Here is a 17446-nt window from a genome sequence, read left to right as displayed (position 1 = left end):
ATGCCTACTTGCCTCCACTGCAAGAGGCTTAAAGACGACAAATATTCCCCAAGCACCATTTCACGCGTGTTATCCCATTTATTCTGCCCACTAGGAACGCGTGACTACGCTTAAAGTTTGCCCTTTAATTTGGTTACTTCCTGGCTGTCACTTTGTTTTTCTTACAACGTGCATAACCTGCAAAAACAATTTTCGCAACCAGCTATGATATGCCGGAGAGAGAGCTGTTCGTGAAACGAATCGGTGCCTTTTCTGAATGGTTTTTTTTTTTAAGGCTAAACAATCGTACTAGTGTCCATTCACCGAATCTTCCTTATGTAATTTATGACGATTTTCTGCTTTGAATGACCGACACTAGCGACACCAACCGAAAACACCCACCCACCACAAAACCTAGCAACCCCCAACCACCCCCACAGACCCTCAATGGCCACAACCCCCCACACGTGCATAACCACCCCACCCCCCAAACACCCAACCATCCCACGCCCCCCACCCCACCACCCCCCCTAGTAGGAGCATCTTATTGGCTGCAGATCTCTGAACTAACGCCCCCTTCATCTTGCCAAGCCCTAGATTAGATGTTTCAAAGTCTGCGAGCGTTGTCCTGAACGAGACATGTAATAATGAAATAACATGATGTAACTCATGTATAGCGGTTGACCAAATAAATAAAAAATGTAGAACTGCCGCGCAATTTGTTAATAACGGGCTTATTTGATTAAATGGCATAATTCACCAACACACAAAAAACATACCGCGCCCAACACACACCAATCACGTCGCCCAACACACCTTCGTTGTGCTAACGTGTAACCTGCAAAAAAGGACAAGTAGGAATCAGTGAAATTTATTTAACGAATATAAAAAAAAATCGAAAATGAAAATGCGACTACGTGACGTGGGGAAACAAGATGCCACTGCGGGTCTCTCTTCCTTTAGGATTGGCTGGTAAACAATTCATCAATTTCTTCCCTTTAACACATTGTTTTTGAAACTTGCGAAATGATTGCTTAAGTATTATGAAATACAAGGCTACAGATGTTAATTTATCCCATGTTATTAAGAACTTCGATTCTCTTGACAAATGTATGTGTTCAAAATACTGCATATAGTTAGTAGCAGGGACGGATCTGCGGACTAAAAAAACGGCCCTGGGAGTTTGACTAGGCCCCAGCGCGCCCAAACAATCAGCGCGCGCGAAACGCGAAAATGTAACAAACAAAACACCCTGGCATGAGCTGTCCCAAGACTTTAATTGGGCCTCCCTGATAATATTACCATCCAAATTATAGCAATAGCACTACACTGCTTGACTAGATGTTGAGCTGGACGGGCGGGTCCTTTCTCGGCTCTTGCGTCTCAAGCTCAACCTGAATATAAAACAAATGATGCGAATGGCAGTTAAAAAAAAAAAAACATGGTTTTATTCCAACCAGATATCATGCGAATAGATTATATAATCTAATCGACTCGTTATAACAGCCCATATTCTACAATATATTCCATGCTGTCTTAAAATGAATTTTATAACTTAATAATCTGTATTATAATTTAGGCAGTAATTAATCTTACTGCACAAATAATAATACAACATCTAAATGAAAATACACCATTACAAAATGTAACTTCTGTATCAAAATCTTCAGAGTTTTGGAAGCATTTAACTGTAACGTTACCAACATTTTTAAAAGTACAAGCCACAACCTATTTCTTAATATTAGATACTGCATGTGAGCTTTATTTTACCAGCTAAAATGTTTGAAGCCTTTAGCCTGGTTTTAACTAATGTATAAGTCATTAAAAAATGTAGCAACCTGAAGAGTCACTTCCATAACATTCACCCTAGCAAGGTAAACTCTCTTTCTCCTTCTCATGTTCCACTACTTACTTGTCCTGGATCTGCCCTGTGGAAACCAGCTCATCTTTCTGCATCGCCTCATCATCATCTACTGGTGGCATGCTGCCTGCATGGCTGTCTGGCCCCCTCACTTCTTAACTGCTGCCCTAATGACTGCGTGCGTGGCAGGTGGTGGGCCGGCCCGCCGGCCGTCCTGGAGCACCGGCCGTTCTGTGATTCTCCAGACCACACAGATGGCCAGTCCGCCCCTGAGTAGTAGTAATAAGGGTCTGTTTCTCCCTCCTTTCTGGAATATGTCCTCTCCTTTCCTTACTTTTTTTCAGCAGGGCCTCCTAAGTATGGAGAGGGGTCTGCAGTCGCTGTGTGAAAGGCAGGGCCTGGTTTCACTGCGAGTTAATTTGCTCAAAACGACGACCCTGTTTCCCAGTCAAGCATAAGCATTTATAGACTGCAGATATCCAGTACTCTGATGTTCTCTGACAAAGAGAATGTGCCGTTTTCTTCAACATGATCCTGAAATTTGTATATGAAAGCTTTGACTTTAAAAGCTGGATCATTTTATGCTTTGTTTTATGAATAGAAAACTGGAAGGATTCCTATATTGATCAAGTTCCCAGAAATCCAAAGTGAGTACTGATTTTTAATGCAGGAATAATCATTGTTCTTCTTTTGAAGCATGCAGGTTATATGTCATCTGCAAGTTAGCTTGGAAATGCATCAGGTCCAGGAGCTTTCCATGAACAAGTCTAAAAAACACACACATTATACAAGTAATATTTGTATTCCTATTCAGGAAAGGTCCAGGAAGAGATAGACAGGGTGATTGGACTGTTTGGCTGACAGAGTTTATATGCCCTACACTTAGGCTGTTATGCATGAAGTGCAAAGATTTGGAGATGTTTTTCCACTGGGATTCCCTAAAAAAGCTAAGACACCACACTAAGAGGATACTTCATTCCTAAGATATGAATTATATTAAATTCTTTTCTGTTTAGGGGTGTAGTCCTGTCTACAACAGTGAAGTTTGTATTTTCTCTTTATTAGGGCACCTCTGTTACAATAAACTTCAGTCCTGCATGATGCTAACGAATGGGAAACCCCACACACCTTTAACCCAGGACACTTGCTGACTGAAAATGGCCAGTTTCGGAAGAGAGATGGCTTCATGTCATTTTCAGCAGGTAATGTGCAAACATATCATCATATATAACTTCTAAAAAGTTATATGCTTGTATTTAATAATTTTTTATTGACTTTGGGTGAGTGAATAATTTTTGTCCATCCCACATTATGATTTTAACTTTAGCTGATGGCATCTGCTTATAGGTTAGCGAGCGTGTTTGGGAGAGCAGCTGGCTCGTCAGGAGCTCTTCTTATACTTCACCTCTCTGCTGCAGCGATTCACCATCTCCAAATGTCCAGGAGAGGAACCCAGTTTGGAGGGATAGATGTGGTCAACATATGCTTCTGCTCCCTACCGTATGTGTTTGTCCTCATGTAAGAGTATACACACATTTTTTTTTGTAGCATGTTTATGGATATCTGTTATGATAGAATATCTGCTACAAAGTTTGTAAGTTTTCGTTCTTTATGTTACCATTAAGTAGGCTTTATAGTGGTGGTTTATCTTCACAATGTTTTAATACTAATACCTATTTGTTCTGATCTACAAATGTATGTCATACTGTATATCACAACATGTTTATCTAATGTATTAATAAAAATTGTATACTGTGTGTGATTTACTAAGCATTCTTTTGATGTTTATGTAAATAAATCACAACTGGGCAAATCATTTGTCGCAATAAATATCTCTGTTACGTAGGTTTAAAATGCAATGTCATTGCATTAGTCATGCATGTGATTCTCAGATTCAAGTTAATAATTCTACATATTCACCCTTGAACTCAGTAATGAGCTTGCAATTATGGTACATATTAAAATGTACCAATGTATTATATATGAAAGCATGGAAAAAAATAAAGATCTGACAAAAATATGTTACTATATGTACATGTACGATTAAAGCTGCAGAAAGAAAGTATTAACATGGTTTTAAACCTCTAGTGTAGATGCCAACATGTAAGGCCAGACTGTGATGTTGTCCATGTGTTTGTAATATCTTATGCGCTTATCATCAATCTTTTACTTTTGATAAATGTGTTTCTATAGGGTTTCGTTCTCCACCTTCATGGAATCTGGAGTGCCTTATGTAATGTTTCTCTACTCCTCCCCTCCAGTATTTACATCTCCCAGTCCTGTACAAAAGTTTTTATATCAATGATCATTTATAAGCCACAGATCTCAAAATAAGACATCTGCTATTCCTCTACCACCATGATCCTGCACTTGATATATGACAGCTTTGATTTTAAAAGCTTGATCATTTTCTTTTTTGTATTTCTGCTCCTTGTTGATATGATCAAAAACAAGAATCCTTCCAATTTCCCGCCAGGACCCTGGCCTGTACCATTCCTGGGAACTGTCTTCACTAAGATGGATTTTAGGACCATGGCTAAGGTTGGTGTTTGATTGATTTGGTTTTAATTTGTTTGTTTTTTTATTTTTTGTCATTTTAGAGATGATTTCATTTATTGTCTTGTTTCTGGACTTGACTGATATAAAATAAAATAAATATTTTGAATTTCAGTTGGCTGAAGTCTATGGGAAGGTGTTCAGCTTAAGAGTGGGCAGTGAGAAAATAGTCATCATATCTGGATATAAAATGGTAAAGGAAGCCCTCGTTACTCAGAATGACAGTTTTGTTGAGCGTCCAAATGTCCCTCTGTTTCACAAAGTTTTTAAGGCAATTGGTAAGTACACACTGACCACAATGTCCTTAATGCTTAATACCAGTTTTTATTATCAAAAGGGGTTGGTGATGTTTTATTAATTGATAATCAGATTTCATCATTATATAGGTATTTCACTGAGTAATGGATACCTGTGGCGGTCACATAGGAAGTTTGCTGCCTTCCATTTGAGGATGTTTGGAGAGGGGAAGAAAAGCCTTGAGCACAGGATCCAGCAAGAGTGTGTCTACCTTTGTGATGCCTTTAAGACAGAAAAGGGTATGGTGTAAATGTCTCACTAACAGGAGAATTTAAGTTCACAGGGGCAAAGAAGAAAGACACCAATTTGCAATTTAATAAACATCCATTTTTCTCTCAAACAGGACCTTTCAACCCTTTGACCATCTTAAACGGTGCTGTCTCAAATACTGTTGCTTCTTTGATATTTGGTCAGCGCTTTGAGTATCATGATGAATGTTACCAAAGAATCCTGCGTCTTGACACTGAATGTGTTCAGTTAATGGGCTCTCCTAGAGCACAGGTACTGATTCATAATAGCAACCTTAGACACTACTTTCATATTTTAACATCCTGTGAGTTAATTATAATTCAAAATCTGTATTCATCACCCATAATGTCATTTTTTACAGCTGTACAATGTGTGTCCTTGGCTATTGGAATATTTACCTGGCCCCCACCAGACAATTTTTTCCAACTATAAGAAGATCACAAATTTCCTGAGAGGAGAGATCATTAAACACAGAGAGGACTGGGACTCTTCAAACCCTCGTGACTTAATAGACAACTATCTGACTGAGATGGAAAAGGTACAGTAAAGGTGGAATTTTCTTTTTGAATTTGAATTTTGAATAAGTCAGCATTTTCTTTTTTCCCACAGAAAAAGAGTGACCCCAAGGCTGGTTTTAACATAGAAGGGTTAGTGATAACTTGCCTAGATGTGATTGAGGCTGGGACAGAGACCACTGCTACTACATTACGCTGGGGTCTGCTTTTTATGATCAAATATCCAGAAACACAGAGTGAGTTTGGTTGTAATTTTTAAAGAATAGACATATTGTAACCACATTGTTACCGCTTTACAACTAACTTGTATTTCCCATTCAGGAAAGGTCCAGGAAGAGATAGACAGGGTGATTGGACAGTCACGTCAACCCTGTTTGGCTGACAGAGTTAATATGCCCTACACTGATGCTGTAATCCATGAGATGCAAAGACTTGGAGATGTTGTTCCACTGGGATTCCCTAAAAAAGCTGTTAAAGACACAACACTAGGAGGGGTACTTCATTCCTAAGGTATGAGTTCTATTCTATTCTTTTCTATTCTGTTCTATTCTATTCTATTCTATTCTATTCTATTCTATTCTATTCTATTCAAGACTAGTCTAATCTTGATTGAAAGATATATGTATTTTAAAATATATAGACAATGATCTGATATCTGCATAAATTTCTTATGTCAATCAGCCATTGTTGATTGCTACACAAATCAGTAGTTTTCACTCTCTCTTTATTAGGGCACTGCTGTTTCAACAATCCTGTCTTCAGTCCTGCATGATCCAAACGAATGGGAGACACCAGACACCTTTAACCCAGGACACTTCCTCAATGAAAATGGCCAGTTTCGGAAGAGAGATGCGTTCCTGGCCTTTTCAGCAGGTAATGTTTTATAAACATTTAAAAATAACTTCTCAGTGTGGGATTTTTTTTGTGGACTAGTAATAAACACAGAAGAACAAAACTAGCACTCACATTACCAGGGCAATTTGGTTTTATAAATTAATAAAAAATAAACTAATGCAATAATGTATAATTTAATGAGTGACTTTTTTTTTTCTCGCAAAACAATGAGTGGTTTTGAATGAATGAACTCTTAGGCTGTTATACAACAAAAATACCAAAATTAACTAGGGCTGTCAAATGATTAATCACGATTAATCACGTCCAAAATAAAAGTTTTGTTTACATAATATATGTATGTGTACAGGGTATATTTATTATGTATATATAAATACACACACATAAATTATATATTTAGAAAATATTTACAGGTATATACATTTATATATTTATATTCTTATATTTTATATTATATATAAATATATTTAATATATAAACATAAACATATTCTTCTTAAAATATATACATGCATGTGTGTGTATTTATATATACATAATAAATATACACAGTATACACACATATATTATGTAAACAAAACTTTTATTTTGGATGTGATTAATCGTGATTAATCATTTGACAGCCCTAAAAGTAACATAATTTTGTGTAATAATATTTTTTTTTGGTTGTGATTAATCGTGATTAATCATTTGACCACAATGTGATTTTTAATTTTGCTTTATGTCATATGCTGATAGGTAAGAGCGAGCATGTTTGGGAGAGCAGCTGGCTCGTCAGGTGCTCTTCCTGTTTTTCACCTCCCTGCTGCAGCAATTCACCATCTCCAAATGTCCAGGAGAGGAACCCAGTTTGGTGGGTGAGATATGGTTCACATATGCTCCTGCTCCCTACCGTATGTGTGTGTCCTCACGTTAGAACAGAACAAAGTCAGTAAAATTAGACAAAGTATGTTTTCTGATATGTGTTTCTGTATGATTATCTTTTATGTTAGCATCTCATTTCCACATTTTTCAAAATGCAACATTGTTGCAATGTTGTACACTTGATTTTACTGTATAAGTGTAAATGTATAATTTTGATGTACAAATGCATATGTATTGATTCATGTATTAATGCACTGTCTAAATGAATTACGGATGTGTAAATAATCATATTTGTCATGTAATAAATTATACCTGTGCTGAAAATTTGTCACATGAAACATCTATGTTTCATGCAAAAAAATAAAAATGACTAGAATTGTTTCAAATAAAAAGATTCTTTGAGTTACTTTAACTACACTGAGTAAAGGAATGTCACAGATTGATTGCTAAACAACAGATGTGGTATTATGTAACTTACTGCGACCCCAAAACCAGTGAAAGGCCTCTTCCTCTTGAAGCTTGAAACACTGAGTGTACAGTCAACACATAGCAGGGACAAACTCCCTTTTTAGATTAGGTGTGTGTGCTTTTAGGACAAATGTCCCTCTCTGATGTGCAGAAGGTCCACATTAATTTGTCCCTTTTTAACAAGTTTGTTTGTTCAATCAACACTTTCTACTGAATTTAAAAAAAAATGGTGTAGAAACAATTTCCACTCAAGAATTGATAGTACATTTCAGAAATAATTACAAAAGAAATGTCAAGTAACACGTTTAATTAAACATGTTTAAGTAGAAAGACTGAAATAGTATTTTTCTACTTTTTCTTTCCTTTATTTACAATCTTAAAAAAAAAGAGTGTATTAATTGTACCCAGTGTTAAAAAGTGTGAAAAAAATCTACATTTACAAACCTCTCAGACTGTGAAAAAGGAGCAGCACACATTAGGCATTTCACAACATCTCTACAGAGAATAAGAGGAAGAGAGCAAAACAAGGGTGTCTTATTACCTCCCCAACCTTCTTGACTACTTATTCATTCAGGAACAAAGGCCCTGTGGAAGCAAGAATATTCGTATGGTACATTACACACATTCATATCATGTTTTAAGGCAAGGCAAGGCAAGGCAAGGCAAGTTTATTTATATAGCACATTTCGTACACAATGGTAATTCAAAGTGCTTTACATGAAAGTAAAATAATCATAAAAAGTAATTCAAAGTGCTAATCACAAAATAAAACAAGGAATTTAAAAACTTTGAAAATTATTTAAAAATTGATTTAAAAATGAATTTAATCATTTCAAGGTGCATAAAATACAGTGCAATTAATAAAATACAGTACAATCGTTTTGGACATTGCACAGTGCAGATTCAATAAATGCACAGCTAAACAGATGAGTTTTGAGTCTAGATTTAAAAGTGGCTAATGTTTTAGCACATCTGATCTCTTCTGGAAGCTGATTCCAACTGTGGGCGGCATAATAACTAAATATAATCCTCTTGTTTTGTGTGAACCCTTGGTATTTCTAATCGACTCGATCCTAATGATCTGAGTTCTCTGTTTAGTTTATATTCAGTGAACATATCTGCAATGTATTTCGGTCCTAGGTCACTGAGTGATTTATAAACGAGTAAAAGTCCCTTTAAAATCAATCCTAAATGTAACTGGAAGCCAGTGTAAGGACCTGAGGACTGGTGTGATATGCTCAGATTTCTTGGGTTCTAGTCAGAATTCTGGCAGCAGTGTTCTGGATGAGCTGCAGCTGTCCAATGGTCTTCTTGTGAAGGCCAGTGAGGAGACCATTGCAATAGTCCATTTCTCCAAGTTTCTCCAAGTCTTGACTGGAAACAAAACATCTAATTCTTGTAATGTTTTTGAGATGATAGTATGCTGATTTCGTTACTGCTTTGACATGACTACTGAAACTAAGGTCTGTCTCCAAAATCACACCAAGATTCCTGACTTGATTTTTGGTTGTTAGACACCTAGAGTCAAGGTATGCATTTAACTTGAGAACTACAACTTTATTTCCAAAAGCAATGACTTCAGTTTTTTCCTTGTTCAACTGAAGAAAGTTCTGGCACATCCAACTGTTAATTTCAACAGTGCATTGGCAGAGGGAGTCAATGGGGCTGTAGTCATTTGGCGATAAGGCTAGGTAAATCTAGGTATCATAAGCATAGCTGTGATAGGCAATTTGGTTCTTTCTCATTATTTGACTTAGTGGGAGCATATACAGGCTAAACAAGAGCGGTGCAAGAATTGAGCCTTGTGGGACTCCGCATGTCATGGACGTCCACTTAGACTTATGATCTCCTGCACTCACATAATAACCTCTCCCTTCTAAGTATGACCTGAACCATTTGAGTACCATCCCAGAAAGCCTGACCCAGTTTTCCAGTCTCTGTAGAAGTATGTTATGATCAACATATTTGAATATTTGATATTGGTCTATAATTATTATAATAATTATAAATAATACTAATAATTATAATATTAATAATATTATAAATTATTACTATTTAGCTGTAGTGTTATGCATTAAGAAACATGTCGTCCAACTAAAACACTTTTGCATTGTCACGATTGCACAGAAGTTCTTATCTGCTGTCTTCTCTGCATGCATGCAAATGGCTTATCTCTTAAGTCTTGTGTAGTTCAAACTGTGTAATTCAGTCATTATTTATGACTTGTTCCTGGTAGAGATTCATGTGGAATGCAGAAGGTTCCCACAGAGGTTGAGTTGAGGCTCTGTTTTTGTTGGAAACTATGGCATGAACTATAAACATTGACTACGTAACCGGGTTACATAATGATCCCAAACTGCTCGTATGGTCCCTTGATGCTGAGACCCACATTAAATCTTTTTTTTTTTTTAATATAAATAGAATTTTTGAATTCTCTCTCTCACACACACACTGTTTTTATCAGCCTGTCTAAAATAAGTTGGTTTACCTCAGAGGAATTGGCTGCCCATAGACTCAGCCATGATTTTGCATTCCTTATATGAATGGCTGGATTTTAGAAGCTGCTGGTTTTTTTTTATTTTTTTTTATTTTTTTTGTTTACTGCTGCTGCATATAGATTTGACCAGACATAAAAATCCAGCAAATTTTCCACCAGGACGCTGGCCGCTACCCAATGTCTCTTTACTGATGTTAACTCTAAAACTGTGGACCAGGTGAGGAACTTTATTTATGAGGAAATTTATTACAACACTGAAATAATAATGTAACATTAAGATATTGCTAATTTACTATTTACTATTTACAATGATATTATTTTTATATTAATATGCAGTATTTGATCACTCAAGAGGAAACCTTCACTTACCGCCATGTTTCAACTTTATTTGACACACTTTATTAAGGCAGAGGTTAGTAACTATAATTAATAATCTAACAATAGCAATAAAACGACCAATGTGTCAAAGAAAGGAAACACAAAATGTTGTTTATAATACAGCTACTGTATATGGAATTAAAATAGCAGAATAATTTGTGATTACTGTATATAGTTTTATTGCAGATAAGCAAAGTGGTCTTGCTCAATAGGTGGAAATTATGGATGCTAATTATTTAGAGTTCAGAAAAACATCCTCTCTGATTGTACAGCTGGTCTAAAACACAATTTTTCTTTTTCACTATCTTTGACTTTGACGCTGACCCCTGACGGAAAAAAGGATTGTCCTTTAACAATGGCTACTCATGGAAAAAAAAAAAAACAGCAGTTTTCTATGAGTCACCTGAAAAACTTTGGAGAGGGGAGGAAGACTCTAGAAAACATATTCAACGAGAGTGCTACTTTCTGTGTGGAACATTTAAAGAAGAGCAGGGTAAGAACCCATCTGCAGTTTTTTATTGAATCTTATTTTCCACGAGGAACCTTTAACATACATGGAACCCATGGATTCAAATGGACAGAAGGTCTTTTTATACTTCAAAATGGTGATTACTGAAATATACTTTAATCTAATAAAAACAGTTCTTTTGAGAAACTGTTCAGTGCAAGGTTCTTTGGGGAAAGCCAAAATGGTTCTTCTAAGGCATCACTGTGAAGCCCCCCTTTTGGAACCTTTATTTGAAAGGTGTAAACACACTAATATGTAGAACAGTTTTCACAAGCCGCTAGCATTTCAAAGAACTTTTCTGAAGTGGCTTATACTAAAATATTCAGTAAATAAATATCATTCTGTAATTGTTTTTACCTTGTCATTTTTTACCTATCATTTTTTTTATCTTGTCAAAAACGCAGTGGCCAGTGTTATTGGTAGCCTGGTGTTCGGCCATCAATATGAGTATTATGATGTTGATTTCCAGAAGCGTCTACAAATGAGCGCAGAGTCAATGTTTCAGGTAGCCAAATAATTTTTTCTGTCAATTTTAAACCACAACTGTAAAACATATGAAATTCAGCCAAATAATTCAACTGAGATCCATTGACAGGCAAAAGGCAGTGTCCAGGAGAGCACCTGGCTCACGTGGAGCTGTTCATCTTTCTCACCATTCTCCTGCAGAATTTCAGTTTCAGCCCTCCTCCTGGTGAGGAGTCCAGTCTGGAGAGCCAGGTGGGCTTCACACAAGCCCCTCTGCAAGCTCTGCGTTCACCCGAGATGCTAAATCCTGCTGTTTGAGGATGCAGTGTATGGGGTATAGCAAATTTTATGCAAGAAATATCACCCGCAGTTCCATTATGTTTATTTGGGAATTTTTGATATTAATAATAATTTTTTTTTTTTGCCATTATGTCCCACCATTACATAGATGATGATCTGTACTATAAACACAGGAAATGTGCTCTGGCCTTAAACACTTACTTCCTGAATACACAAGGAAAGAATTTGTTCTGTCTGAAAACAAAACATTGTTAAACTGTGGGAACCTTTTTCAGAACCTCTGTTTAGCTCTTTATGCATTATTTTGTTCCCTCCTACAACATCTATTGATTATGCATAAGTTTTTAAAACATGTGCTTGCCAGCCTCTTATTACTTCTGTAGGGTGCCACACCTTCGATATATACATGTACATGGTTGGTGACTAGGTGTTTTCCCCCTACTTTGTGATTGCTTAGTGTGTGTGCTGTGTTAATATAATTATATTACGGTAACTGATATGTTTACTGTGTTTTTGACCAAATAAATGTCAAATTAATGTCTTATGTGAGGATAAGATACTTCTTTAAAAAACATTAAACATCTTTACACACACAGTTGTTTTTCTGTCATTTTATTACTTACCTTTAACCTGCCTGTATTGAAGAATTCATGTACAGACTCATGTATCTTTGTGATTTTGCAATTTTACATCTCATTTTCAAACCATCACATGTAACCTTTCCATGAGTGACCATTTGTGCACCTTATTTATTGATTTGAAAGCCATAAAACATGAATTCAATCTACACTCAGAAAAAGGTACAAATGAGGTAGTACCTAATATACACTTTTAAAGTGCTAATATGTATATTTAAGGTACCAATGTGTACCATTAAGAGGCATAATGTACAAAAATGTACCTTTTATCTTTTGTGGCTTTGGGTACTGCCCCAGTGACAGCTTTGTATGGAAAGTGTTTTGGACATATCAGGATCATGTGTTTTGCACTGACATCTTTTGTGTCCTATTTACACTGCAAGTCAAAGAGCAAATATAGAACTGAATGAATGTGCAAGAGTGGGGAGGATTCAATCATTAACACTATGGCAAAAGTCAAGCATGGTTAAAAAATTAACCTCACCTCACTGCTTGTCTCAATCATGCTGCAGATAATAACTCAATCTGAGGAAGTCTCCCCATTAAAATTAATGAACATGTTAGCCGACATACATTTGACACTCAAAAATCTCTTGCACAACAAGAGTAATCTAATCCATCAAGAACTTATGTAACACCGAGTCCATTTTCTGTTAAAAACATTACATCTATTGAGAGAAGTATGAGGGGAGTGGCAAGCTGAACAGATGGACAAAGGCTGCATGTTCAACATACACTCTGCAAACCTCACATTTTCCTTCTTCGCCTGTCATGGTGCTAACCTCAATTCTCGAGATTCTTGATTTTAGAGGACTACTGCTCTTCGTAGTGGCATTTCTCTTGGTTGCAGACTATGTGAAGAACAGAAACCCACCGAATTACCCACGCAGCCCTTTCTCTCTTCCGCTTCTAGGAAATGTCTTCAACATTGACTCAAAGAATCCGCATGTATATCTGACAAAGGTGAGCAGACAATATTGACACTTCTGGGTTGATAGGACAGGACACTGTTTATTAAAATAAATAAAAAATTTAGATAAGAGATTACGTGATATAGTGTTTATCAGTTTTACTTAGATCATGCTTGCAGTTTGCTGACAAAAAATATTTATGAACCCAATGATTTGCATTAGTTCCAGTCACATGCTTCAAGCTTCTGCAATGTTGTTGTCCTCACAGCTAGGCCATGCCTACAACAATATATTCAGTCTGCGATTAGGAAGAGACAAAGTGGTCTTCATCACTGGTTATAAACTGGTGAAGGAGGCCCTGGTGACTCAAGCTGAAAACTTTGCGGATCGGCCCTACAGTCCAGTGCAATGGCGAGTCTACTCAGGCAATGGTAGGTCAGATGGTATATAATGACCTATCACAAGAGTTCAGGAAAAAGTATTGTTCATTGTGAATCTGGAGAACTATAGCCCCTTTATTTACAAAACATTAACATTCCTTTAAATTGTGAAACCCAAATAGTTACGTCATTTGGATCTGTTATTTATTTCTAAAATATTTCTGCAAATATTTCTATTTTTAATGGTCACAAACTGTCCAAAAGCTTGGTAAAAGGGTTGCAAAAAATGTACATAAAATGAATAGAAAATAACACCACTGATATAATATTTATATCAACTTGCAGGAACTGACGATCATCATCTTCTGAAGTTTACATAAATACCTTCACTAATTTTCAGGTCCTAAACTTTCAGTATCCTATGGAACACAATTATATACTGATTATTTGTGTCCGGACAGCTGGACTCTTCTTCAGTAATGGTGAAATGTGGAAGAAGCAACGACGTTTTGCCTTGTCAACACTGAGGAACTTAGGGTTGGGAAAGAAAACAGTGGAGCTGGCCATCTGTGAAGAGAGCCGCTTCTTGCTTGATGAGATTGACAAACAGAAAGGTACACAATACTTTGCATGTATCAGAATCAATTTAAGGTAAATAACAGGACTCATTTAGTTTTTGTCCTTCTCAGGAGGTGTTTTTGACCCGACAATCCTGTTCAACAATGCTGTTTCCAATATCATCTGTCAAATGGTGTTCGGCCAGAGATTTGATTATGCAAACCACCAATTCAGGACAATGCTAAAATACATATCTAAAAGCATTCAATTAGAGGGGTCCGTTTGGGGCCAGGTAAATAAATTATTTTTCTTTCTGCTAATTGTCCTTTATGTAATACAGTAGTCAGTTGGCTGGGAACTACTTTATTATTTTGAATAAACACTGAGAAATGATTACTTTTAGGATAAAGTGACCACAAAGGCCTTAAACAACAAGACTGTCTTTGTGAAATTTAAATGAATAACCGAATAAATGAAAATGTGCTCACCCTCAGGCCATGATGAGTTTGTTTCTTCATCAGAACAGATTTGGAGAAATTTAGCATTATATTATCATGTGCTCCCCAATGGCTCCTCTGCAGTGAATGGGTTCCATTAGAAGGATTCATTGGTGATCAACTGATATCTAGTTTCAAAACTCTGTTCTGAAGAAGAAACAAACTCATTTACATCTTGGATGACCTGAGATTGGGTAAATCTTGAGCTCTAGTTTCAAAACCGGGTGAGCTATTCCTTCAAATATCTATTCATAAAAAATTCTGGTCATGCAGCACTAGTACAGACACATGAGTGAATGAAAATGTTTTACTTTCAGCTCTATGAAGCATTTCCAGTCATTATGAAGCATCTTCCTGGGCCACACAATGACATATTCAGTAACTACAAATTATTGCAAGACTTCGTTAAAGAGGTTGTTGTCAAACACAAGGCCGAACTGGATCCCTCAGAGCCTCGGGACTATATCGACAGCTTCCTAATTGAGATGATGAAGGTAATACAGCTATTAAAATGACAGGAGAACTACAAACTAGCCTCTTTAACTTGCATGTATTCGTAGGAATACAGCAATTTATTTGACTTCTTCCATCCCTGACCAGAAGCCACATGAAACAACAGATGGTTTTGATGAAGAGAACATCGTTCCATGTGTTCTAGACCTGTTTCTGGCTGGGACTGAAACTACATCCACCGCATTATGTTGGGGTCTCATATACCTCATCACTTACCCAGAAGTACAAGGTGAAAATACATTCTTTAAACAAACTAAGCACATAAGTAGTAACTCATACATAACTGATTTTTTAATATATGGTGTTAATTGTAGAAAAAGTTCAGGAGGAGATAGACAGAGTGACTGGACGCTCAAAGGAGCCGAGAATAGCCGACAAGGCCAACATGCCCTACACTGAGGCTGTCATCCATGAGATCCTGAGATTCGGAGAAATTGTACCAATGAATGGCTTGCGGGTGGCTGACAATGACACAACCCTTGGAGAGTGCTTCATCCCAAAGGTTGGTGAAACTCGGTTAATTTATTCAGCTAACATTAAATTCAGCAATATTTTCCTATTTTAAAATTAAATCACTTCCAAAAGTGATTCATTTGACTGATTTACAAAAGTGGTTCCCAAAAAGGAATCAATGGTGTAATTTGTCACAATTTCAACCAGGGTACAGCAATTTTACCCATACTGCACTCTGTTCTCTTTGATGAGAATGAATGGGAGACACCCTACGAGTTCAATCCTGGGCACTTTTTAGACAAAGAGGGCAGGTTTGTGAGGCGGGACGCATTCATGCCCTTTTCTGCAGGTAAGGTAAAAACAGAAGTACAAAAAGAGAATTTATTAAATTAAATTATTTACACTACCGTTCAAAAGTTTGGGGTCAGTAAGATTAAAAAAAAAAACTTTTATTCAGCAAGAATCCCTTCAATTGTTCAAAAGTGACAGTAAAGACTTTTACATTGTTACAAAAAGTTCTATTTAAAATAAGCAAAGCTCTATTCATCAAAGAATCCTATAAAATGTATAGCAGTTTCCACAAAAGTATTAAGCAGCACAATTGTTTTCAACACTGATAATAACAAGAAATGTTTCTTGAGCACCAAATCATTATGTCTTCTGAAGGATCATGTGACACTGAAGGCTGAAGTAGTGAATCCTTAAATTCTTAATGATTAAATTCTAATCATATTTCACAATATTACTGTTTTTACTGTATTTTGATCAAACACATGCAGCATTGGTGAGTATAAGACTTTTTCTTAAAATAATAATAATAATGAAAAAAGCTTATTTACAACAAAGTCTCCCCACTCTGTCTCTCTCACAGGAAAGAGGGTCTGTTTGGGGGAGCAGCTCGCGAGAATGGAACTCTTCCTTTTCTTTGTCAGTTTGCTCGGAAAATTTCGATTTTCAGCAGCAGAGGGTGAGAAACTCAGTCTTGATGGAGTGATAGGAGTAACGCGCACCCCACACCCCTTCAAGATCCATGCAACGGCACGCTGAGCAAACCATACTCGCTATGGGAATTCTATTATACCAATATATAAACAATATTATAAACCTATATAATACAAATTACAATGAATATGACAATGTATCTGTATCTGACTCAGTAAAAGTACAAGTTCAGTAGTTCTTGTATCATTAATGGGGTCTGAGAGAATACATATTTAGTTCCCATATGTCTAACATACATAAATCTGCTTAGTAATGCCTAGTCTACAAAAACTAATAGAGTGTTAGATAATCATTGCCCTAGAAAAAAAAGAAAAAAAGAAAAGAAAAGGTCATTGCAACAAGTTAAACATTAATCATCCACCTGTTGGCACTGATTTCAGATTGTGGGGTCAGGGGATGAAGGTGACAGATTATGCATAGCAACAGATATTAGTCAGCAAACGTAAGCAAGGTTTTGCCATGATAATAAACAATGTTGAAATCCATAGTCACCTCACAATATGTTTGTGTTGAATTTTTTGTGTGCCCTCTCAAGGCTGAGGAAATATTGCCTCATCCATTTGTATTGGCTCTATTTCAGATCATTAAAAGCAAGCACATTGGTGTGTATTCATGTGAAGGCAAATGCCACCAGTATATAATATAATATATAAAGATTTTTTTTAAATATAATTTTTATTGAAATTAATTCTGAGAGCTCTAAAAG

At 36.4% G+C, this 17446-nt stretch overlaps 1 protein-coding gene and 3 pseudogenes across 1 annotated transcript; 3 read left to right on the top strand and 1 right to left on the bottom strand.

Annotated features, from left to right (window-relative positions):
• LOC122144714 overlaps positions 1-1962 on the bottom strand; it is a 7568-nt pseudogene extending 5606 nt beyond the window's left edge.
• Positions 1963-4152: 2190 nt separating this feature from the next.
• On the top strand, positions 4153-12383 carry LOC122144698 (annotated as a pseudogene).
• Positions 10105-11172, top strand: LOC122144697 (annotated as a pseudogene).
• A 356-nt stretch (positions 12384-12739) lies between the features above and the next one.
• LOC109088085 (cytochrome P450 2J6) lies at positions 12740-17239 on the top strand. Its single transcript, XM_019102249.2, has 9 exons — positions 12740-13389; positions 13606-13768; positions 14179-14331; positions 14407-14567; positions 15090-15266; positions 15373-15514; positions 15600-15787; positions 15946-16087; positions 16610-17239. The coding sequence occupies exons 1-9, from the start codon at positions 13198-13200 to the stop codon at positions 16783-16785; spliced, it is 1494 nt and encodes a 497-aa protein (XP_018957794.1). The 5' UTR covers positions 12740-13197; the 3' UTR covers positions 16786-17239.
• Positions 17240-17446: the final 207 nt, after the last annotated feature.

Source organism: Cyprinus carpio, unplaced genomic scaffold (genome assembly GCF_018340385.1).
Source record: "Cyprinus carpio isolate SPL01 unplaced genomic scaffold, ASM1834038v1 S000006753, whole genome shotgun sequence".
Classification (NCBI taxonomy): domain Eukaryota; kingdom Metazoa; phylum Chordata; class Actinopteri; order Cypriniformes; family Cyprinidae; genus Cyprinus; species Cyprinus carpio.
The sequence above is the reverse complement of the archived record's forward strand: the minus strand, read 5'-3'. Positions and strand labels throughout refer to the sequence as shown.